At 43.2% G+C, this 24,116-nt stretch overlaps 1 protein-coding gene across 1 annotated transcript in view; it reads left to right on the top strand.

Moving 5' to 3' along the window:
* Positions 1–24,116, top strand: part of LOC140392808 (signal transducer and activator of transcription 1-alpha/beta-like) — a 58,898-nt gene that overhangs the window by 9,124 nt on the left and 25,658 nt on the right. Inside the window, 17 exon segments of the mRNA XM_072478467.1 lie at positions 658–786; positions 1,031–1,175; positions 2,229–2,327; positions 2,878–2,967; positions 6,356–6,401; positions 6,404–6,433; positions 6,548–6,639; positions 7,631–7,782; positions 8,807–8,965; positions 12,226–12,318; positions 15,956–16,015; positions 16,270–16,299; positions 16,417–16,510; positions 16,674–16,715; positions 16,963–17,046; positions 19,108–19,206; positions 23,378–23,513. Coding sequence (XP_072334568.1) covers positions 659–786; positions 1,031–1,175; positions 2,229–2,327; positions 2,878–2,967; positions 6,356–6,401; positions 6,404–6,433; positions 6,548–6,639; positions 7,631–7,782; positions 8,807–8,965; positions 12,226–12,318; positions 15,956–16,015; positions 16,270–16,299; positions 16,417–16,510; positions 16,674–16,715; positions 16,963–17,046; positions 19,108–19,206; positions 23,378–23,513 — 1,579 coding nt within the window. The 5' untranslated portion in view covers position 658.

Raw genomic sequence — 24,116 nt, 5'->3', positions numbered from 1 at the left:
GACAACTGTAGTGACAGGGTATATATATCAGTTAGCACCTTCTACACGTGGCTCCCAGCTAGTCTGGTCTAGTTAGTTATAGTAAGCACGCTTGGATTAGTAGAGTGTCAAACCCACAGCGAACTGTGTGCACTGCTTAACAAATTCAATAAAGCGTATTGAACTAACATCATAGTTTGCAGTCTACTTTCAAGTAGAACTGCATCCAGTTGCAGTCCGTGTTACCCCAGGGTGATTAACACGACAAGGGGCAAGCGTGGCCAATCAACCTAGCCTACACCTCTTTTGGGTTGTGAGGGCGAAACCCACGCAAACACTGGGAGAATGTGCAAACTTCACACGGACAGTGACCCAGAGCAGGGATACAACATGGGACCTTGGCGCCGTGAGGCAACAGGGCTAACCCACTGCACCACCATGCTGCCCTATTCTAAGGTTTTTTTGCACTAAAGTCACTGAAAGGTCAGCTGCCAATGGTGGAACAGTTAACATGGGGATGCTCAAGAGGCCAGAAGTGGAGGAGCACAGAAATCCTGGTGGTAGGCTTAGCAAGGGGTATGGCTAAGTAGGGATATTTCTGCTAAGTCTGGTTATTGTTATAAATATTCCAAATCCAATTTAATGTATGAGACTCTTGTATATGTACATTCTCGACAGAATGTCACAGTGGTACCAGCTACAAACGTTAGACTCCAAATTCCTTGAGCAAGTCGATCAGCTCTATGATGACAACTTTCCAATGGAGATCAGGCAGTACCTTGGACAGTGGCTGGAGACTAAAGACTGGTAAGAATCCCTTCAATTGCAAATCAAAAAACTAATTGAAGATTAGCACTAATATTGGGGGGGGGGGGGGGGCTGCTGTTCGCAACCTGCTTATTCCTTTTGATGGGTAATGGGCTCTAGAGTTGTTAACAATTTTATTTCCTGCTAATTGTCTATTTTTGTGTTATTAATGAAGAACTATTTATGTTGTATCTCTGTAGTCTTCATAGCTGTTTGATTTTTCACTTGCTGTTTGTGTTATTAGGGAACATGCTGCCACCAATGATTCGATGGCCACAGTCCTGTTTCACGAGCTGCTTATGCAGTTAGATGACCAATACAGCCGCTTTTCCCTGGAGAACAACTTTTTGCTTCAGCACAACATCAGAAAAATAAAACGTAACCTGCAGGTATGAATAGGAGCTTCCAGATCTGGGTGTCCGAGAGGTAGAACCAGTGTTCTAACCCAGCTGCTTAAATATATGTCAAACAGAGCTATAGTAAAGACAAATTAGTATCCAACATAAAAGTGATTACAGTAAGAAGTCTTACAACACCAGATTAAAGTCCAACGGGTTTGTTTCAAATCACTAGCTTTCGGAACATATATATAGGCAAAGTCAAAGATGCAAGACAATACTTTGAATGCAAGTCTTTGCTGGAACCTACCTCTTCATTCACCTGAGGAAGGAGCAGTGCTCCGAAAGCTAGTGATTTGAAACAAACCTGTTGGACTTTAACCTGGTGTTGTAAGACTTCTTACTGTGCTCATCCCGGTCCAACGCCAGCATCGCCACATCATTTAATTGATTGCCTTGGTTCTAGTGTTTGTGAATTATCTTCCATCTTCAAATGTCTTGGTGCTGCTTGTGTAGTATAGCAAGGGTGAGCATTATTAAAATACTTCAGTGGTAAAATTAGAGTATACAATAAACATTTTATGGCAAATATTATACAGCAGAGCAATATTTACTGAAGAATAAATAGAATGTACACTGAGCAATTAAATAAACCCAGGTGTAATGCAATTTACTAATTCTTTGTACCATTTAATTGAGTAGTTTGATATTTAATTAAAAAACCTGAAACGCATTGGTTCTATAAGCCAATTTTACATTATAATATTCTTTTGCGTATATAGTACAATGAAAACCAATCTTGGGGAAACTGACACAATTAATATTTGTAAGCGAGATAATTAAAACGCAAGTGAGTGTAGAATATAGGGTTTTTAAAAAAGAGAAAATGCTTGTTGGGTGGGGGGGGTGGGGTGGCATTTCAGACTTGTCGATTTTAAAGCAATAAGCTTTTTTGAGTAAATATACTAGTCTAATTGTACACAACAGACATTTATTGAGTGTCCATAAGGATGGTATGTTTCCATTTATAAAGCACATAGTGAGATTGACTTGATTAAAGATTGTTCAGAATCCTATTGTAGTTATCTTCTATTTTGTCTCTAGGTTTTCTTCCAGGAAGAACCTATTTTGATGGCACTGACTATATCGAACTGCCTGAAAGAAGAGAAAAAAATCTTGGAAAATGCACTGAAAGCTGAACAGGTAGGTGCTTTTTAATTCAACATATTTAAATTTTGACTGAAGCAACATTTAGCATTTATAAAAAAAAATAAAAAAAAAATCATTTATGGGATGTGGGCATCCCTGGTGGGAAGCATTTATTGCCCATCCCTAACTGCCCTCCATTTTAGAGTTAATCATGTAACTGTGGGTCTGGAGTCTTACCAGGTAAGAACGGCGGATTTCCTTCCCTAAAGGACATTAATGAACCAGAGATAATCAACAATGGTTTCATGGTCATGATTAGATGTTCTAGATTTTTTTTTCATTGAATTCAAATTTCACCATCTGCCATGGTAGGATCTCAAGTAAATCATCAGGATTCAAATGTTATGAATATTTTCAGATTTCCAAGCCGTTGTCTTGTTAGTAGCGGTTTCTTTGACTGAATTTCCAGTGTTATTGTTCCACTAGTGGAAGAACTGCTAAAGGAGTAAAAATATAGCCTAACCCCTCATCAGAATTGTGGAAGGAAGAAAATCACCAGAATATTTATTTGAGTTTATTACAATATTTTTGTTTTAATTCATAGAATCATATTGGTCCTGTCCAGAATGCTGTAATTCAGGATAAGCAGAAACAGCTGGATCAGAAAGTGAAGAACATAAAGAGCAACGTTCAGGTATGTGTATGGCCACCATCAAACAGCATTCCGGCTTTCCTTCTGAATCCACATTCTGACATGAATGTAACATGAATATATTTCTCTTCAGAATCCAAATTTAAATCACTTCTGAAGTATTAGCTGGGATCGAGAACAGAAAGAGTGACCAATCTGTGGCTTTTGTCTGCGATGAGTTTGGATTGATAGGAGTTTCAAATATGGGGCTCATGTACAGTGTTCCAGTAGATAAGACCATGGGAACGGGGAGTAGGTCATTCCACCCTTCGAACTCTTTCCCCCCCCCCCCCCCCCCCCCCAACCTCCACTAAAGATTTATGGATGATCTAAGTTCACTTCCCTACCGTATCTCCGTAACCCTTAATTTCCCATCTGATCAGATCTCTGCATTGAAAATGTTCAAGGACTCTGCCTCCACACTTTCCTTGGGTAAAAAAGATTCCAAGGGAAGAAATTCTTCCTCCAATTTCTCTTGAATGAGCACCCTCTTATTCTGCGACTATGCCCTCTTGTCCTATACTCTCCCATAAGTGGAAACATCCTTCCAACCGTTACCCTGTTTAACCCCCTAATTACCTTTGTTTCAATCATATCACCTCATTCTTCTGAACTCCAAGGAGTACAGACCCAACCTATTTAATCTTGTCTCATACGGCAGTCCCTCCATACCCAGGATCATCTGAGTAAACCTCCTCTGTACTACCTCCAATGATAAATATATTTTTCCTTTAAATAAGGGGGCCGAAACTGCACACTATTCTAAATGTGGCCTCAATAGTACCTTGTACAGTTGCAGCAACACCTCTTTACTTTTACACTCCAGACCTCTTGAAATAAAGGCCACCATTCCATCTTCTACTACCCACCTTCCCTGGGTATCTCCTTATAACCCGCCTTCCCTCCCACCTTTTGTATCATCCGTGAATTTGCCACAATACACTCTGTTCCCAAATCATTAGTATAGATTGCGAAGCGTTGCGGTCCAACACTGATCCCTGTGCACTTCATTGGTTACTTTCCTCCAACCTGAGAAAGACACCCTTATTGCTACTCGCTGGCAAAGTAGAAATCTGGATTTGTTTAAAATTTTCTGTCTGCAATTTTTCCTCCAAACTTACAAGCACCCTGAGTGTGGACTTTCTGATATTGAGACCAGTTCAGCAATCTACCAGGAGACATGCCCCCAGTTCACTGCTGCCGAGCTACCCGCCCATTCTATTAAGAATGCTTTCTAAAGCAGAGGGTAGACAGCATTACTTGGAGGCTAGGTTGCTGCAGAGAGCAGTCCGAGGTTGTAAGGGTGCCTCAAAATGAAGATGTTTTTGATGGCCTGCACAGCAGAGCAGAAGTAAACAAAATTTAGACCAGCAGATATAAAGAGAGGAATTATTTGATTGGATTGGATTTGATGAACAATTGTTGTCTTCATTATTGCATTCCTGTCAATGGGGCTTGGAGCCTCTGGCTCCAGAGAGTCCTTGGCCTGCCACAGTGAGATTGCCTCAGAACAAGAGGTGAACATCGTGGTCAATGGGTTTGAAGATTGCGACAGTGATTTGGAACGTTGTGACATGGATATTGTCGCTGGACTAATAATCCAGAGACCCAGCTCTGGGAACCCGGGTTCGAATCCCATCAGGGCAGATGCTGAAATTTGAATTCGATAAAAAACCTGGAATTTAAAGTCTAATGATGACCATTATCGATTGTAAAAATCTGTCTGGTTCACAGATTTCCTTCCCTAATGGACATTAGTCATCCTTACCTTGTCTGGTCTCCATATTACTCCAGACCAACAACATATGTGGTTGACTCTTAATTGCCCTCTGGGACGGGCAATAAATGCTGACCCAGCCAGTGATGCCCACATCCCATGAACAAATTTTAAAAAGCCTCTGCATGCAGAGGTTTGGGGCGGGCAAGCAGTTTCTAAGACTGTTAATGAGTGAAGATTTAGCATTATAAACTTCTACTGATCCAAAACATTGACATGAAAAACTTGCTTCTTTTTCATATCTTGTGAAATAGTTACAATAATTATTTCATAATGTTGTATTTTTGTTTTGAGTCCAAGAACTATTTTTCTTGGTAATAGGAATCTGCATCTTTTCGGTTCACTTCTGAATTGTGAAATTTGGAAGGTGCATTGTGTGCATGGTTTAGTTCTACTTTTACTTATTAAACAGTAACCTATATTTATTTACAATCAGATTTTGGTAGTGCATGTGCAATATAAAAATTTGATTTGATTTAATGTTAAATTTCTCAATCACTTCTGTCATCCAGACAAAGTGTTAGGTGAGATGTCCCACTCTAGTCTGCAAATCAAGTTCCACTTTCCTGAATGGAACACAGCATAAGCTTGACACATCAATGGTGTTTTGGGAGACTATTGCATTATTGGAACTGCCATCTTTTGGTTGAGTTGTTAAACTGCTGCCTCTTTGTCTGTTCAACTGGAAGTAAAATATCCCATTTTGTACAAGAACCAGGAGTTCTCTTGGTTCACATCTTCCAATCAAAACAAAGCTGCTCATTTCCTCTTTGCAGGATCTCGTGGTGTGTGAATTTTTAAAAATTCATTCACGGGACGTTGGCGTCACTGGCTAGGTCAGCATTTATTACCCATCCCTAATTCCCCATGAGAAGGTGGTGGTGAGGTGCTGCCTTGAACCGCTGCAGTCCCTATAGTGCAAGTACACCCATAGTGTTGTTCGGGAGAGAGTTCCAGGATTTTGACCCAGTGACAAGTGCAGGAATGGCAATATATTTCCAAATCAAGATGAGTGACTTGGAGGGGAACTTCCAGGTGGTGTGTTTCCATGTGTCTGCTGCCCTTGTCCTTCTAGATGAGAGCGGTCATGTGTTTGAAGGTGCTGTCTGAGGAGCTTTCAGTTCCTGCAGTGCATCTTGTAGATAGATAGTAAACACTGCTGATAGATACTGTGACGGTGGTGGAGGAAGTAAATGTTGTGGAAAGAGTTACAATCAAGTGGGCTGTTTTGTCCAGGATGCTGTTTTTGGAGCTGCATTTATCCAGGCAAATGGTGCGTATTCCTGACTCCTGACCTGCGCCTTGTAGATGGCTGGCAGGCTTTGAGGAGTCGGGAGGCGAGTTATCACCGCTTTCCCTGTAAGCCTTCAAAAGGTTTCCAACACAAGGAAGACTTTTACTTTCATCTGACAGATTATTGAATTTGGGAGGGACATCCAAGGGTTAAGGCTACCGACTTCCAACTACAACTTGACATGTTGAAAGACAATTAGATGATTTTCAAATTTCCAGCCTGTAATCTTTTTCCAACATAATTGTGTTGGCTGTGAGCACATTGGGATGAAAGACATTTTACAAATGTAAATTTGTTCTGTCTTGATTTTGTGATTTTAGGAGATTGAACAGGAAATCAAGTCTCTTGAAGATCTTCAGGATGAATTTGATTCAGATCTAAAACTTTACAAAGTCGAGGTACAAAATAATGTGCATAAGTTTTTTAATTTTGCAGTTAAGCATTTCTGTTATAAATTAAAATGTTGATGCAATTTGTTCACATTTTGTTTCATTCCTACTTTACTTTCATAGAGCATGAAGTGAATGGTATAGCTCAAATTGAAATTAAACAAGAAAAACTCCATCTCCACAATATGATGCTCAAGTTGGATTCAAAAAGAAAGGTAAGCCATGGGTTATAGTGCTATAATTACTATCATTTTTCAAGGGGCAATTTAGTGTGGCCAATCCATCTACCCTGCACATCCTGGGTTGTGGGGATGAGACCCATGCAGACATTGGAAGAATGTACAAACTCCTCATGGACAGTGACTCGGGGTCAGGATTGAACCTGGGTCTTTGTCACCTTGAAGCAGAAATGGTAACCACTGTGCCACCTATTAATTACTATCCTATTAAGCTTGTATGCAACCACCTGAGCTACAGCTTTTATTTTTCCAAATTCAGATTTTGTAAAAGAAACTAAAATTCGCTATAAGCAAATGTGTTTTCAACAAGCATGACCCAAGACTGGTTAACTAGTCTTTAACTCATTGCTGTTTGTGGGACCTTGCTGTGCAAATTGGTTGCAGTACATACTTCTAAAACAAAGGTGGCTACACTTCAGAACTAATTAATTGACTGTTGGACACTTGAGTCCGTGGACATCAAAGGTGCAATATAAATATCTCATTTTTCTTGTTTCAAAATTGGAAAAAATGGGTCTCTTATTCAGTGAGAGAACTTCAGGTGGAACAAATAAGATTATTATAAATGAAAAATTTGATGTATATCTTTAACAACACCCAAAATCATCTGCTTGGAAGCTTTTGTTCAGTTGACGGTACGGGATCCTTTTTCTATATTGATTGTATTTTCCTATATATAGAGGGAGAATATAAATCTGAATGTGGCTGGGAAATCTCTCCAGAACTGCAAGTTTCTGTTGAAATTTTAAATCAGGAGTGGGATTGTTTATTTTATTGTTAGGCACTCTACCTTGATTGCTTGCTAAAACCACCTTTACATATTCAATTCATTGAAAAGTTGTTGATTTTTAAATAATCATTTGTATATTTTAAATCAGTTTTGCAAAAATTGTGTGTTATGTTGAAGAATATATATGGCTTGTAAATGTCGAGTTCACTGACTGACCTGCTATACTGTTATTTGTAGGATGTAATCAATAAAACTGCCTCCCTGCTAAATGAAACGGAGCAAATTGAGAACATTTTGATCAGTGAAGAGTTGGTAGAATGGAAACGGAGACAACAGATTGCATGCATTGGCGGACCACCAAACACCTGTCTTGACCAGCTGCAGCAATGGTGGGCTTTTCAACCAGTTGTCACTACTTGGCTAACTCAGCACAAACTATTTATTTTAAGCATCGAACTTTCCAGAGCATACCAGGAAGTTATTTGCGTGCCGTGGCTGTTTTCAAGCTTTTGAGTATGTAAGCACTGATATTGATACGCCAATAAAGGGACATTAATTAAAGGGCAGCTAACAAATCCTGAACTGTTGTGGAACCCTCTGGAAATTGTCGTCATCTTTCCTTCTCCCCTCTTCATTCAATTACCTTTCCAGGCAGCACTTGGTGCTTTTAAATGGCTCAATTGAGCCATCTTCCAACCTGATGTGCAATAATAAATTTTAATCTCGCAGTAACACCCTAATCTGTTAAGTGAAATGCTCACATTTTACAGCAATTTGAGACAAACCGAAACTTAGAAATTACGGAAATCAATAGGACTTTCATTGGGTGTCCTTATTTACAAAATGATCCTTTTATGGATTGTAGATGGGATAAACAAAATGCTTTGAGTTTAGCTACATCACTTCAAGTGTTCTTTGCCCTCAGCTGGGATCATGCCTGATTCTGCAGCCTGCCAGGTGAATTTGATTTCAGTTCACCTTGAATTTCCTAGGATTCTTTTCCATTTGAGGGTGTTCTTATTTTGAATCTCTATGTTGGCAACCTGCACAAAATGCGGTGGTTGCTGTAAGGTCAGGGTACCTAGGAGAATTGAGGAACGACTGATGTCCAACAGAGTCCTAACTTGGATTCCCCTTGCTCCTATGTACTATAGATTCCAGTGTTTGGTGCTGGAGGGTGATTAGGGGGCTATTAGAAGCTTAACAATACATAACCATATGATATAGGAGCAGAGCATGGCCATTCAGCCCATCTGCCATACCAGTAGAGTAGGGCTGCCAACCCAGGTTGGAGGCATTTCTGAAGGTTGGATCACATGATGTGAGTCATGACATCTGATTGCATGTCTCTGGCTGAGAATGGGATTGTTGACTTTGTGCCTGCTGATGGTTTGTTTATGGCTGTACTTTCAGGTTCACCTTGCTGGCTGAGAGTTTGCAGCAGGTTCGGCAGCAGTTAAAGAAATTGGAAGAACTGGAACAGAAATATTCATATGATGGAGACCCCATTACACAGAACAAACAATTTTTGGAGGAAAGGAACGACCATTTGTTTCGCAATCTTATTAAAAGGTAACAATTTCAAGGAACGTTTGAGGAAAGATGACTTTTCAGACATTTAATCCAAATTACCGTGCGTTTTTAAGCTTGCAAGACCCACTTCTCTTTGTTGCACAGTAACACGAAACAGAAAGGAAATTCTGGCCCAGTATGAAACCAGCTGCTGATTTGCTATGAGCCCATTTTTCATGAGCAAAGACCAATTTGTCCCTATTGACCTTTTTGCTAGGGTACAGTTCCACACGTGTTGGCAGTACTCTTATAGCTTGTCAAGTGGTCATTCTTCAGCAATCTCTTTAGACCATGTGTTTTGGCACGTTGTTTAACCAAGGGGATGATACCCATCGGGCGTCAAATCTATTGCGAGTCTCCCAGCCTGCTCCGTTGGTCTTCGCCCAGAGTGGGTAAGAACATGCTAACTATTCATTTAAATACATTTTAGTACAGGTTCTGGCAAGCAAGCACCTGATGCCTTGGACTCTGGGGGATGAGGGGGGAGGTGTGCAGTGCAAGGAGGTAGGCACTGTGCCCATACACCCCCACCCCCCCCCCCCCCCCCCCCCCCCCGTGTATCAGTGAAATTAGGGATAGTATTCAAATCAAGGAAGTAGCATATAAATTGGCCAAGAAAAACAACAGGTGGGGAGGAGGAGGCCCAGAGCTGGCTGAACTGGGAGCTTGAGCCTCTTCCTGGCTGACACTGGGGCTGACTGAATGTAATGGAGGGGTTAGGGTTCTCGGGGCTTATTGGGGATTTTGGGGGGTAATTAGGGTCTCTGGACGTTTATTGGGGTTTCAGGGGGTCTCTGGAGGTGTATTGGGGTCTCTGGAGGTTTGTCGGGGTCCTGCGGGGGGGGTTTGTCGGGGTCCTGCGGGGGGGGGTTTGTCGGGGTCCTGCGGGGGGGGGGGGGTCTGTCGGGGTCCTGCAAGGGGGGGGGTCTGTCGGGGTCCTGCAAGGGGGGGGGGGTCTGTCGGGGTCCTGCGGGGTCCTGTGGGGGTCTGTCGGGGTTTATTGGGGGTACGTAGAGTCTCTGGGTATTTATTGGGGATGATTGATTAGAGTCTGGGGGGAAAAAGAAAAGAAAAACAACAGGTCTGAGGATTAGGAGCTGTTTGGATTTCAGCAAAGAAGGATTGATGAAAGTAAGGTTGTAGGGAACATAATGTCTGTTTCTATAGGTACGTGAAGAGAAAAAGATTGGTGAAGACAAATGTAGGCCCCTTACAGTCAGATGCAGGGAATATTAGAGGGGACAAAGAAATGGCTGAGCAATCAAGTTGGGTGGGAGTGTGAGCTGTGAGGAGGATGCAGAGATCCTTCAGTGTGATCGGGACAAGTTAAGTGAATGGGCAAATGAATGGCAGATGCAGCATAATTTGGATAAATGCGAGGTTATCCACTTTGGTAGCAAGAATAAGGCAGGCTGTTATCCGAATGGCCATAAATTAGGACAGGGGAACGTGCAACGAGACCTGGATGTCCTCGTACACCAGTCACTGAAGGCAAGCATGCAGGTGCAGCAGGCAGTAAACCAGGAATTCTGGCCTTCATTGCGAGAGGATTCAAATGGAGGAGCAGGGATATCTTGCTGCAATTATACAGGGCCTTGGTGAGGTGCACCTGGAATATTGTGTGCATTTTTGGTCTCCTTATCTGAGGAAGGATGTTCTAGATATAGAGGGAGCGCAGCGAAGGTTTACCAGACTGATTCCTGGGGGGGCAGGACTGACATACGAGGAGCGATTGAATCGGTTAGGATTGTATTCGCTGGATTTCAGATGAATGAGTGGGGATCTCGGGAAACCAATAAGATTGTAACAGAACTGGACAGGGTAGTTGCAGGAAGGATGTTCTGATGGTGAGTCTGTCCAGGACCAGGGGGCACCGGAGATAGAACATTTAGGACAAGATTATGAGAAATCTCTTCACCCAGAGAGTGGTGAGTCTGTGGAATTTGTTACCACAGGAAGTAATTGAGTCCATAACATTGTATAGTTTCAAGAAGCAGTTAGATATAGCACTTGGGGCGAAGGGGATCAAAGGATTTGGGGAAAGCAGGATTAGACTATTGAGTTGGATGATCAGCCATGATCATAATGAATGGTGGAGTGGGCTTGACAGGCTGAATGGCTTCTTCCTGCTTCTAGATTTTTTAATGTTTCTAACCTGGGGGCCGGGGGACTTGGGTTGGGGAGGGTGGGGTACGGGGAGAATTGCTGACATCTGGATTCTTCCTCTGGGATGGGTGTCGTGTGGCAGGTCTTCCATCTGTAGCTTTGAAAATCATTAAATTGTCTTTCAACATGTCACGTTGTAGTTGGAAGTCAGTAGCCTTAACCCTTTGATGTCCCAGCACGTCAAATTCAATAATCTGTCAGATGAAAGTAAAAGTCTTCCCTTTATGTTGGAAACCTTTTGAAGGCTTTTTCACAGTCCATTGCAGAGCAGCAGTCAGACAGAGCACCTAGTAGAAAAACTGCAGTAGAAAGAGCACCTGCTCGAAAGAGGAAGTGCCTCAGTTAATGGATCAAGAAGAGCTATAAAACAAATAAAGCTAATCTCTCCTTTGAAATAGTCTGGACCTGTCAATCAAGAGGCTTGAAAAAGATTGTGGACTGTGAAACCAATGCAGTTCAAAGCGTTTAGGCTTCTTGACATTCCCAAAGGCTTGAAAAAGTTGGAAGGTGAATGAAATTGACTGGAAAAAAAGCACTTAAGGTTTCCAACACTCAAGGGAAGACTTTCACCGTCCTCTGAGAGATCATTGATATTGACATGCTGGGAAAGACTTTAAAGGGTTTCCAATCTACAGAGGAAAGACTTCACACGACCTCCGCTGATGGACCCTTCCCACTGCACCCTGGAGGTAAGTAGACCCCTCCCTCTGCATCCTGCAGGTAAGTGCAGAGAGAGTATTCTCTCTCTTTCTCTTTCTGTTTCCACCCTCACCCCTGGAGTCATTGGAACTGCGAAGTGGTGCAGCCTGAGAGAGAGAGTGGGGGGGGGGGGGAAAGAAGAGCGAAACTGGAAGTAAATTTGTTGCATCCTCCGATTTGAGGCACTTTGAACTCTGCCCAAAGCTTTCACTGATTGGTGCACATTCTACCCCCTTGTGAATATTAGACGTTCCTTTTTGGATAATCCAATCATTAACTTTTATACTCCTCAAACACTCTGGATAGATTGTATTGTCATTTTTTTAATAAAAGGAATACCTTATTTGTGAAATGTTGATTTACATTAAGCTGCATGTATTTATGTTCCACTCTAGTTCCTTTGTGGTGGAGCGACAGCCCTGTATGCCAACTCACCCACAGAGACCAATGGTCCTAAAAACAGGAGTGCAGTTTACTGTTAAGTTAAGGTCAGTGATTTAAAAAAAAAAAAAAAAAAAAAATGTTTCCTCATGAGTAGGTTGGGTGTAGTATCTGACCATCAGCTGCTTTGTCGTGTGTCTCTTCCCCCCACCCCCCCACCCACCCACACACAAAACAAATTGTCCATACCCCAAGCTAAATTAATGTTGATCATGGAATCGAGCCTCTATTTCTCACAAATGATTTGAATAAGCCCTGGGGGAGTTTTACAATGTGTTAGTATTTTGACAGCACTGAATAGGCCCTGACATTTGTCATTGAGTAAGAGCAAAAGATCATGCAATCTGCATTGAGGAACTGAAAGTATTAGCTAGGCAAAAGTGCTGTAGTCTGTAGCTGAAATGTGTACAAAATGTCATTCTGATATAGCCATGGAGCCCATTTTGCAGACCTGCATAATTTTCCAGTGTGAGCAATTGTCTTTTTTTTTTTTTTTTTTTGTTCGGACTGCCCAATCTTTCTAGCTTTCCTTTTGTCCTTTTGCCTGTATTCATTTGCTGTTTAAAGGAAACAATGGCCTGTTGTTTCTCGTTCATTTTTATCCCAGTCTGTAGTGGACATGCCACATTTCCTGAATCCCCTCTTCAAGGAATCCTTGAACCGTAACCTCCAAGGTCTCCCAAGTTTAAGTTGTGAATAAATGATCGCCGTAGGAATTTTTTCATCAGCCAAACATACCTACATGTCCACTCCCTCCACCAGAGCTGGGCCCTTCAATGCTACAATTCCAGACATTTCTGCTCTTTGAAGTACCTCAACGTTGGGCGCTTATTTCTGTTATTTGATGCCCATGATCCGAATGAATCTCGTGGAATTTGTCCAGCTGCTTAATATATTTGAAGTAGGTCGTCTCACGGGCATATAAAAGGGTAGATATTACTATAGCTTTGTACACATCCAAGTTTTTAATACCTCTTCCTCCGTAGTCTCTTCTGTAAATGGGCAAAAGCTGAGCTTGCTCTGGCAATGCTATTTGACACTTCATTGTGAATGCAGACATTTCTGGATATAGGTGAAATTATCTACAGACTTCAGGGTTGTGTCATTGACAGTTATAGTTGGTGGGCTATAGTCAGGATTTGCTGGAGTCTTGTGTCAAAGACTTCCATCAGGTCAATAAAAGCACAGTAGATGTATTTGCCGAAAGGTAAAGGCTCTGTTGCAAATCTCTCTACTTTTGCTGAACCTAGTTTGATTCTCTGGAAATGTGCATTCTGCTGTTTTGCTTCCCATAGAGTAGAACCTTTGCTAGAATCCCTATTGCAGGCAGTGAGATCCCACTGTGGTTGTTGCACACAGGTTTTTTGTCATTTTCCTCTGTTCAAGTGAACATTTGTGACATCCTTGAACTCCTGAGGAATGGTTTGTTCTCGTGTTCTGTGATTATAATTGTCTGAGTTTAATGGCTAGCTGAGTCATAAATATTTGTAAATTTCTCTTGGGATTATGTCTGAGCTTGGAGCTATCGCATGTAGAGATCTTGTGGCTGTGATTACTTCTGCAACAGGGGGTTTACTGTCCAACAGAGGATTTACCATCCAGGTTTTCACATTTGGGCCAGTCTAATAGCATGTCTAGAGCTATTCCCATTTTTTGGTGGTCAAGATCAGTCCTAAAGTACATAGCCCAGCACACCTTAATAACTCTCCTGTCCATTAGGACATCTACACTGAGAAATGGGTAAGTAGCCGCTTGAGGGACGATCATAAGGAGTATTCAAGACTTTTTGTAGAAATTCCTTTTTGTCGTATTGATTCGCAGTGGCTTGAAGGCTTGTTTAGTCCACCATGCATCTTGCATCCTAGGCTACTTCTGTTGCAGACTCCTTTTACACTCCTGGAGTAATTTCTTAGCAGCAGGCCATGCTGCATTTTTGTCCTTACTTTAATAATTTTTCATTGAACCAGTCTCTCTTTTTCTGTGTTCCAAGGACACAATTGGCAGCTTCCAGGATTGCTGAGGTTGACTTTGCTTCTTTGGACAGAACCCAGGTGAAATAATGTTGGAGGGCAGCTGTTCTTGAGCCTGACTTGTTCACAGCAGCCTGCTGATGCCAGTTTCTATAATATCTAGCTTTCTTGGGGATTTAGTGCATGTTGAGTCATTATTTTCAGTGAATTAGTACATTTCATCTTGAGTAGCCTGTAGAGCACACTGCTCCTCCCATAATCCTGGTGATAACATCTTGTTATGTTGCTCTGCCGAGTGGTGATAAAGTCAGTCTGATGCCAGTGTTTAGATCTTGGGAGCAAGTGTTTTTGTACCTTTTTGTCTAAAGATAGCGTTGTTGATAGATCTATTCCGATGGGTGCCTGACCTGAGGAGAAGCACACATTTTGTTGTTGCATTTCTCCACAACTTGATTCTCCACACCATCCCAAAACTCCTACCCTTGCATATTGATGTCTCCGATCACCAGGAAATTGCCATCCTGTGGAGTATTTGCAATAGCTCGTCCATAATTTGGTGATATCCACTGCATTAGTCATTGTTGGAGGGCATGTGGAAGAGCTGAAGGGCAAGTGGGAGGAGGAGCTGGATGAGTGCCTGTGGGCTGACGCTTTGGGCAGGGTCAATTCCTCCTCATCTTGCACCAGGCTCAGCCTGATCCAGTTTAAAGTGGTGCACAGGGTGCATGACGGGGGCGAGGCTGAGTAAGTTTTTGGGGTAGAGGACAGGTGTGTGAGGTGTTCGGGTAGCCCAGCAAACCACGCCCATATGTTTTGGACATGCCCGCGCTTACGGAATTTTGGAAGGGCTATGTCCAAGGTCTTGGATACTCGGGTAAAACCGAGCTGGGGGATAACGATATTTGGGGTATTGGACGATCCGGGAGTGCAGGAGTCGAAAGAGGCCGGAGTTCTGGCCTTTGCCTCCTTGGTAGCCCGGAATAGGCTCTTGTTAATGTGGAGGGACGCAAAGCCCCCAAGCGTAGAGGCTTGGGTCAACGACATGGCGGGGTTTCTTTATTTGGAGAAGATAAAGTTTGCCTTGCGAGGGTCCTTGCAGGGGTTCTCTGGGCGGTAGCAACCGTTCCTTGACTTTCTCGTGGATCGTTAGGTGGAGGTCGGCAGCAGCAGCAACCAGGGGGGGGGTGCGCAGGCTGATTTATTTTCCTTTTTGTAAGGGGCGCATGCCCCATTTTGCTTTGGGATGGGTGTTAAATTGTTAATCGCTTAGAGGGTTAAGTTGTTTTGTTGGCATATTGCCCTGGTTTCTTTGTATTATTTTCCTTTTTGGAGTGTTTTGTAAAAATTATTGAAAAACCTTGAATAAAAACATTTATAAAAAAAATAATAATTATTATTATTATTGTTGGAGGGCATGCACTGATTGTCATACTTGTTGATGAGGTAAACCCAGAGTCATGAATTCTTTACCCCAAGGGATCCTGAATATCCAGACTTTGCCCTTTGTCAGACTTGATAGCAAAGCCAATACCTACCTCTCGTGCTTCACTTAAGTGAAGTATAGACTTAAAACTAGGGACTATAGAAGTTGTAAACTGTAAGAATCAGAATCACTACTAATAAGGAAATGTTTTAATTTCGACATAGGACTGTGGTTCCCTGTTTAATCTGCTATAAGTCACCCCTTACTTTCCTTTTTCTGATTTTGTTACAGGCTCTTGGTAAGATTACCGGAACTAAATTACCAATTGCGTGTAAAAGCATCATTTGACAAGTAGGTGATTTCGTTTATTTTCATCTACGTTTGCTGCCATCTTATTAGGAGAAAGTAGCAATTTAATGTAAAGTTAAGGAGTTGAGCCATCATGAACAGTTGAGATGAATACTAGTTGCACAACAGGACAAAGTAATCTCGAACAAGAACATTTGCTTTTTTAAAAAAAAGATTGTCGTGATGCTATCATTAAATATCATTTTTTAAGGTTATTTCCTTTAAAAATAGGAAGTAATGGTGTAATTTCTTTTCAGGGATGTCACTGAAAAATGTTCCGTTAAGGGGTAAGTACAGACAGTTATTTCCGAAGTTGATTTTCCCCTCTTGTAATTTTTTTGTCTTTTTTCTTTCATGCTTGTATGTTATACTTCCCCTCTCCTCTCTGATTTACTTCCTCATAGGTTTAGAAAATTTAATATACTAGGAACTAACACAAAAGTGATGAACATGGAGGAGTCAACAAATGGAAGCCTAGCTGCTGAATTTCGACATCTGGTAGGCCGCTCCACTGAATTTGGATCCGTGTATTCACCACAGTGCTGTTGTACTCAAATCGCTCATAGCTTAGTTCAGCAATGATATTAACAAAGAGTCCATATTAGAAAACCCAAACTTTTAAAAATTTTAATGTATGAAATTAATCTGTTTATAATTTCAGCAACTGAAGGAACAGAAAAATGCAGGAAGCCGAACAACAGAGGTAATTGTTATGTTGTCCTCGCCCTCCTCCCACATTGTGAAATATCCAGCTGCTTCAAAACCAAATCCTGCTGAACCTGCTTATCCATTGTTTTGTTTCGGGCTGGTCTCCTTGTCTCTGGACCCCCAACCTTTCTCCCCGCAAGCTTGGAAAGCAAAATCCTCCTCTTGATATTACTTTGTTCAAACTGCTTGTGTTGTGTTTTTAATTGCTTTGGGAAAACTAATTGTTCCATCTGCCTAAGCAGGGACCTCTTATTGTGACTGAGGAACTTCACTCTATCAGCTTTGAGACTCAGTTCTGTCATCAGAATCTGATCATTGACCTTGAGGTAAGACATTTTCAGGGCAAAAAAAACAAGCACTTCTATAAGCGGATTCGAGGTCATGAAGCAATTTGAAGTCAAATTTCATGATTTTGTCTCCAAGTAAACCTTTGGATTTGAGAGTCCCTGAGACATGAGGGACGATCATCTTAAAAAGTCATTCGATGCAGTTGAATTTAAAGCCAAATCCCATCATCTTTACTTTCATTGCCTATTTGGACCAGATTAGGAGATTGGCTATTTGGACAGGATTGGGAGATGTTGGCAGGATTGAATAGCCACATTGCACCTGAAATGCATAGCATCGTGTCGCAACGTGGCTTATGCGGACTGAGACTCCACTTCTGGGATCTACCTGGCTCGTAACGCTTCACGAGATCTAGCGTGATCTCACGAGATGTTGTGATGTGAATCCTACCCATTGTGGGTGGGATCACATTTTGGCAAATCTGCATATTCGAGCAAGGCAGCTAGTCTAGCTTTAATATGCAGTTTCCCGAGGCGTTGGGATCTAACCCCTTCTCCGACCTCGGGTGAGTGCTGTTCGGTAGTGGCCTTCCAAAATGGTGACCAGACGGAAAGGCACTTGTGGGGGGTCTCCCAGGTGCATGCCCTCTGGGAAGGCTGGCACCCTGGCAGTGCTGCCAAGGTGCCCAGGTTGGTACTGCCAGAGCCAAACTGGCATTTTTCTTGCGGTGGCAGTGATTATGCTGGGACTCCCCTGTGCAGGTGCTTTTGGCGGGGGGGGGGGGGGCGGGAAAGAGATTCTGGGGCTCCAGCGATCAGGACGGCATTTAAAAATGGCATCCCGATATCTAGCTATACTGAGGAGTTCCAGCGAGCGGACCTCTTCAGTGTAAAATAAAGGGCTACATGCGGCCTTGGCTGCGCGTTCCCCGCTGAGGCAACCTACGTAACCGAATGTGCGTTAAATAGTGGGTGTTTCGCGGCGCTGAGTGCCGAGAAACACATGGTCAAACGCACTCGCGGTGGGACTTTATTCCCCTTTAGTTAAATCGCGCCTGTTAAGTAGATTATAGGTTTCTTCACTGGGTCTTGCACTACCTGTGTGACCGTTTTAAGAGGGGCATTTTATAGTTCATTGAAATGCTCATGAAGTAAAAAAAACAAGAGTTGCCGGTGTTATTTGGCTCTTTAGTACAAACTGAAAGTGTGCTTCCAGGTTCGGCGAATGGCAGGGCATTAAATCAATGTGAAAATCAAGCCACAGGATCCCTTATGGACATTCATAACTGATTTTCCCTACTGCAGAAGAGGAATTTATATACTGGAGAAAGTACCTGAACCCTTGCACAATGCCAGTCAATTTAATGCAATATTTTATGGACAGAGTCCTAGGATCGATTAGTGCATGTAGCAAGTCATCAGAACACCATTACACAGTTGCAGTTTAATTTGGTAAGGACTTTAAATGTGCCGAAAGGTTCCTATCTCCATATCAGACTTCCTCCAAGGTTCATGAACTGACTTAACTATCATGGTTCACAGAGTCTTTAGGAACCCACCCTCCTTAAGGGAAAATGGCAATGACAGGAAAAATTGAATTTAGCGCAGGCATTTAAAATGAACCCAAGGTCACTTTGCCGTGTAGGTCACACCACAATTTCCCTACCTGGGGAAAATGGTGGCGGGGAAGTATAAAAATGCACTGCTCACCACCTGTTTTGCATTCCAACGTGGGCTTGCTTGGCATCGGCAGACGAAACCCCATGATATCACATGAGGAAGAAAAGAGGAAAGTTCTGAGTACATGGAATGTTTTGCTGCAATTTGCTTTTGAGGACATGACTAAAATTTGAAACTAACAATGTGACTTGTGAAAATAAAGACTGATGTGAAAATAAAGACTGATGGCGGATGTGAGGGAGTACAAGAAATGGAGTTGGAATAAATGGTTCCAATTTGCACCAATGTTGTAGGTCAAGTAGCTGTCTATTTCAGTGCTGCAATATGTATGCTTCCTGTTTTGAGTATAACTGGCCTTTTGTCATAGAATGATGCAAGACATAATTAGACTTTTTTTTAAATTCCTCTCCACTGCTGCAGATTACATCTTTGCCATTGGTGGTGATATCCAATGTTAGCCAGCTCCCCAATGGTTGGGCTTCTATCTTGTGGTACAACATGCTCGTAAGCGAGGCTAAGGTATACGGTTTGTAACGTATTGAGCGATATCGTTGGGTGTCTCTCCAAGTGGTTAAATTTTATAGGTGGAGGCTATATTGCATTTACATTATGACTGAGAAGGGCGAGTCTGGCTTGCTAGTAGTGCATATCAGAAGTTTAGATATTGGGCAGAACTTTCCACTCCCCTTCCTGCGGTAGCAGAGCCAGCCAGCCATTAGCGGATGGCGGGATCTTCCAGTCCTGCCGGAACACTTCAACAGGGTTTCCCATTCTTTTCACCTGCCGCTGCCGGGGCAACCCACGGCAAGGGGTTCACCGTTGGCAGAACTGGAAGATCCCGCCAGTGGAAATAGCCAGAAAATCTCACCTATTTTGTGTTGTGGATGTGTAGGCAATGCAGTGGGCACATGGGAACACCACCATCTGCCAGTTCTCCTCCCAAGTCGCACACCACCCCGACTTGAAAGTATCGTCGTTCCTTCACTTACTGCAGGTTTACTTTTTTTTACCGACGCTACATGGATTGCAGCAGTTCAGGACAGCGACTCACCACTGCCCCCTCGAGGCCAATAAGGGGTGGACAATAAATGCTAGCCTTGCCAGTGACAGCCACATCCTGTGAGAAAATTAAAACAAACATCAATTTTAAAATTCTGAAGTTCAGGTGAATTCATGTAACATTTAAACAAAACAAAAGCATAATGATGCTTGAATATTGACAAAATAATTTTACTTTTTTAAAAAAAACTCTTATTCCATGTAAACTTTGGGAGTCCGTCCTCTTGTTTCATACACCAGTTTTAAAAAAAAAAAGTTATCTGAAAATAATCAGTCTTCAACTTCACTACATTTGTTGATTTGGTACACTAAGATTGTGAGAAATTTAAAAGCTGTGTGAAAATTTTAAAAGCTTACAGGGCTGTTAGCGGATGAGATCTGAGTGAGAGAGAGGCCATTCGGGGGTACATAAAGATCAATGACACGGGAGAGACTGCAGCTGGGGTGGTCTGGGAGGCACTGAAAGCGGTCATTAGAGGGGAATGTATTTCAATTCGAGCCCACAGGGATGAAACTGAGCAGTCGGAGCTGGACAGGTTGGTAGGAGAAATCTTACAGGTGGACAGGAGATATTCAGAGTCTCCAAATGAGGAGCGCCTGAAGGAGTGTCAGAGACTTCAAATGGAGTTTGGGTTCCTTTCCACAGGAAAGGCAGAGGGTCAACTGAGGAGGGTAAACGGGGCAATATATGAACATGGGGAGAAAGCTAGCAGGCTGCTGGCGCATCGGTTGAGGAAACTGGAGGCGGTAAGAGAAATGGGGGAAAAAAAGGATATGAGGGGGAATACTGTGACGGACCCTGGAGCGGTAAATGAAGTGTTCCGGGAATTTTAAAGCCAGTTATATGAATCGGAACCCCCGGTTGGAGAGGAGGGCATGAATCAATTCCTGGGAAGGCTAGAGTTCCCGAAGGTAAATGAGGAGTTGGTGGAGGCCCTGGGGGCCCAATTGGGCTTGAGGAGGTGATAGATGAACTAGGGGGGGGCGATGCAATTGGGTAAAGCCCCCGGGACCTGATGGATTCCCAGTGGCATTTTATAAGAAGTTCTCTGGGTTACTGGGGCCGCTCCTGGTTAAGGCTTTTAACGAGTCCAAGGAGCTGGGAGTACTCCCCCCATCATTATCACAGGCATCAATTTCTCTCATTGTGAAGCGTGACAAGGATCCGGAGAGCTGAGGATCATACAGGCCAATCTCTCTCTTGAATGGAGATGCCAAATTATTGGCAAAGGTCCTGGCCTCTCGAATAGAGGATTGTGTTCTGGAGATAATTGGGGAGGATCAGGCGGGATTTGTAAAGGGCAGGCACCTGACATCCAACATTAGACGGCTTCTTAATGTAATTATGATGCCAGCGGAGTGGCGCGAGGCTGAGGTGGTAGTTGCCGTGTATGTGGAGAAGGCTTTCGACCGAGTGGAAGTATCTATGGGATATTTTAGGCAGGTCTGGGTTTGGGCAGGGATTTGTAGAGTGGATCCGGCTATTGCACCAGGCCCTGGTGGCAAATGTAAGAACTAACCAAGTTCGGTCAGAATACTTCAGTCTTTGTCGGGGGACAAGGCAGGGATGCCCGCTCTCCCCATTACTGTTTGCCATGGCCATAGAACTCTTAGCAATGGCTCTTTGAGAGCAGCGAATATCTGGAGAAGTATAGTGAAGGGGGGGGGGGGTGGTTTGCAGATTATTTGCTGCTTTATATCATGGACCCGCTTGGGGGGTGGGGGGGGCGGGGAACCAAAATCATGGAGGTAATAGGAGAATTTGGGCGATTTTTCAGGCTAGAAGTGAAATATGGGAAAGAGCGAGATGTTCGTGATTCAGGCACAGGGGCAGGAAAGGAGACTGAAGGAACTATCTTTTAAAGTGGTTGGGAAGAGTTTTGGGGATCTGGGGATTCGAGTGCCCAAGGATTGGGGGTAGCTTCACAACTTAAATTTGGGCAAAGCAGTGGATCAAATGAGAAGGGATTTCTGTAGATGGAACATGCTCCCACTGACGCTGGTGGGGTGGGTTCAGACGGTGAAGATGACGGTACTTCCGAGACTGCTTTTCTTTTTTCAGTGTCTCCTGATTTTTGTCCCAAAGGCTTTTTTCAGAAATATGAATGTGGCGATATCTAGGTTTATATGGGCGGGTAAAACCCCGAGAGTAAAGAGGACCCTCCTGGAAGGGGCCCGCGGGGAAGGGGGATTGGCATTTAGTTAATAGTTTATTAACTATTACTGGGCTGCCAACATATCGATGGTCAGAAAGTGGGTAATAGGGGAGGGGTCGGTCTGGGAGCGGATGGAGGCAGCATCCTGCAAAGCTACGAGTCTGGAGGCTTTACTGACCGCCCCTGCGTTCTCGCCGGCTCGGTACTCCAAGTCCGGTGGTAGTGGCAGCCCTAAGGGTCTGGGGGCAATGGAGGCAGCATATGAAATGAAAATGAAATGAAAGTCGCTTATTGTCACAAGTCGGCTTCAAATGAAGTTACTGTGAAAAGCCCCTAGTCGCCACATTCCGGTGCCTGTTCGGGGCGATGATATGCAATTGGAGGGGCCGCAGTGTGGTCACCGATCTGTGACAATCACCGGTTTGTCCCGGGGAGGCTGGATGGGGGCTTTAAGGTATGGCAGCGGGCCGGGATTGAGAGGCTTGTCGATCTATTCATCCAGGGGGGCTTTCCGACCTTGGAGACATTAGAGGAGGAGTTTGATTTGCTGGGTGGGAACGGGTTTCGGTATCTTCAAGTGCGGAACATTGTACGGAGACATGTCCCAAGCTATCCTTGCCTCCCTCTGAGAGGACTACAGGATAAAGTGCTGTCAAAAACAGGGGTTGGAGGTGGGAAGGTTTCGGACATATACAGGGAATTGTTCGAGTGGGAAGGGGCCCCTATGAGAGAGATGATGAGGAAGTGGGAAGAGGAACTAGGAGGGGAGCTGGAAACTGAACTGTGGGGGAAAAAGCCTTGAAAAGGGTAAATGCATCCTCGTCCTCTGCCAGACTTGGTTGATTCAGTTCAAGGTAGTCCACAGGGCCCACATGACGGTAGCCCGGATGAGTAGGTTCTCGTGGAGGTGGAGGACAGATGTGGGCGGTGTGGGTGTAGCCCGGCCAACCACGTTCATATGGTTTGGGCATGTCCGAAACTGAGGGAATTCTGGCAGGGATTTACAGATGTTATGTCTGAAGCGGGGGGGAAGAGACCCGGAATCAGGAGTGTGCGTCAGCGATATGGCAGAGTTTCTCAGTCTGGAGAAAATCAAGTTCACTCGAAGAGGATCAATACAGGGATTCGCCCGGAGTTGGCAGCCGTTCATCGATTTCTTAACAAAAACTGAACTTCAGCAGTAAGGGAGGAAAGGGAAAGAGAGGGTGGGGAGGAAAATAGGAGGCATGGCAATGTTAATAAGGACAGGGAATTTAGTATATGGGTAATTGGGGATAGGACGGGAGAAGTGGGGTACGTGGTTTATTGTTATTTTTGGATTTTTTTTGTGTCAATCTGCGTGGTTGGTTTAGAAATGTCAATATGTTAAATTGTGAAAATTACAAATGCTTCAATAAAATATTTTCTAAAAACAAATAAATTTTTAAAAGCTGTCATGTACATTATCTATTTTAAACTTTGTTCTTCTTTCTCAGACTTTGGCTTTTTTCTCCAACCCCCCTGCTGCCACATGGAGTCAGCTATCTGAGGTACTGAGTTGGCAGTTCTCCTCTGTCACCAAGCGAGGCCTTAATGCTGAACAGCTCGGCATGCTGGGAGAGAAGTTGCTAGGTAGGAAAATCAATAACCTCTTGGGAGGGGGGAGAGGGAACAGCAAATCATAGTTGGCTCATGGAGGAACAGAAGCATCTGTAGCACCTCTCATTGTGTGTCATTTTTAGTTGTGCTGGCGAAAGAGAAATGCCTTGGATGTTCTTAAGCTTTGAAAGTAGCAACATTTTATTAGAGTTTCCACCTGCATATTGACTCTATATGTAATGCAATTTGGTTGAGCCATTTTTCCTCTGGTTGAGTGAGATTAGTTGCTGAATTGAACCCAGACTTTGAGCGGTCCACTTGGAGTGCAAGCATTTAAATACAGATGTTTGGACTATATAACACCCGATGGTGAGTGCATAGATCAAGAACTTTTCACAATATTTTATGTAATTTGTTAAAAATATTGATATCTTCAATTTTCTGGTTCATACCAATCTTCCTAAAATTTTGAGTCATGTATTTTTGCCCTAGTTATTTTTGAAATGTTCAGTATTTAGTACACTCTCTGCATCTGTCAATACATAGACATGCATGCATATGTTTTGCTTAAGTTTAAAAGCAATAGAATAGGGGGCAGCACGGTGACATAATGGTTAGCACTGCTGCCTCATGGCG

This window comes from Scyliorhinus torazame, chromosome 2 (assembly GCF_047496885.1).
Source record: "Scyliorhinus torazame isolate Kashiwa2021f chromosome 2, sScyTor2.1, whole genome shotgun sequence".
In the NCBI taxonomy this organism is placed as follows: domain Eukaryota; kingdom Metazoa; phylum Chordata; class Chondrichthyes; order Carcharhiniformes; family Scyliorhinidae; genus Scyliorhinus; species Scyliorhinus torazame.
Note: the sequence above shows the minus strand (reverse complement) of the source record. Positions and strands in the feature narration are given on the sequence as shown.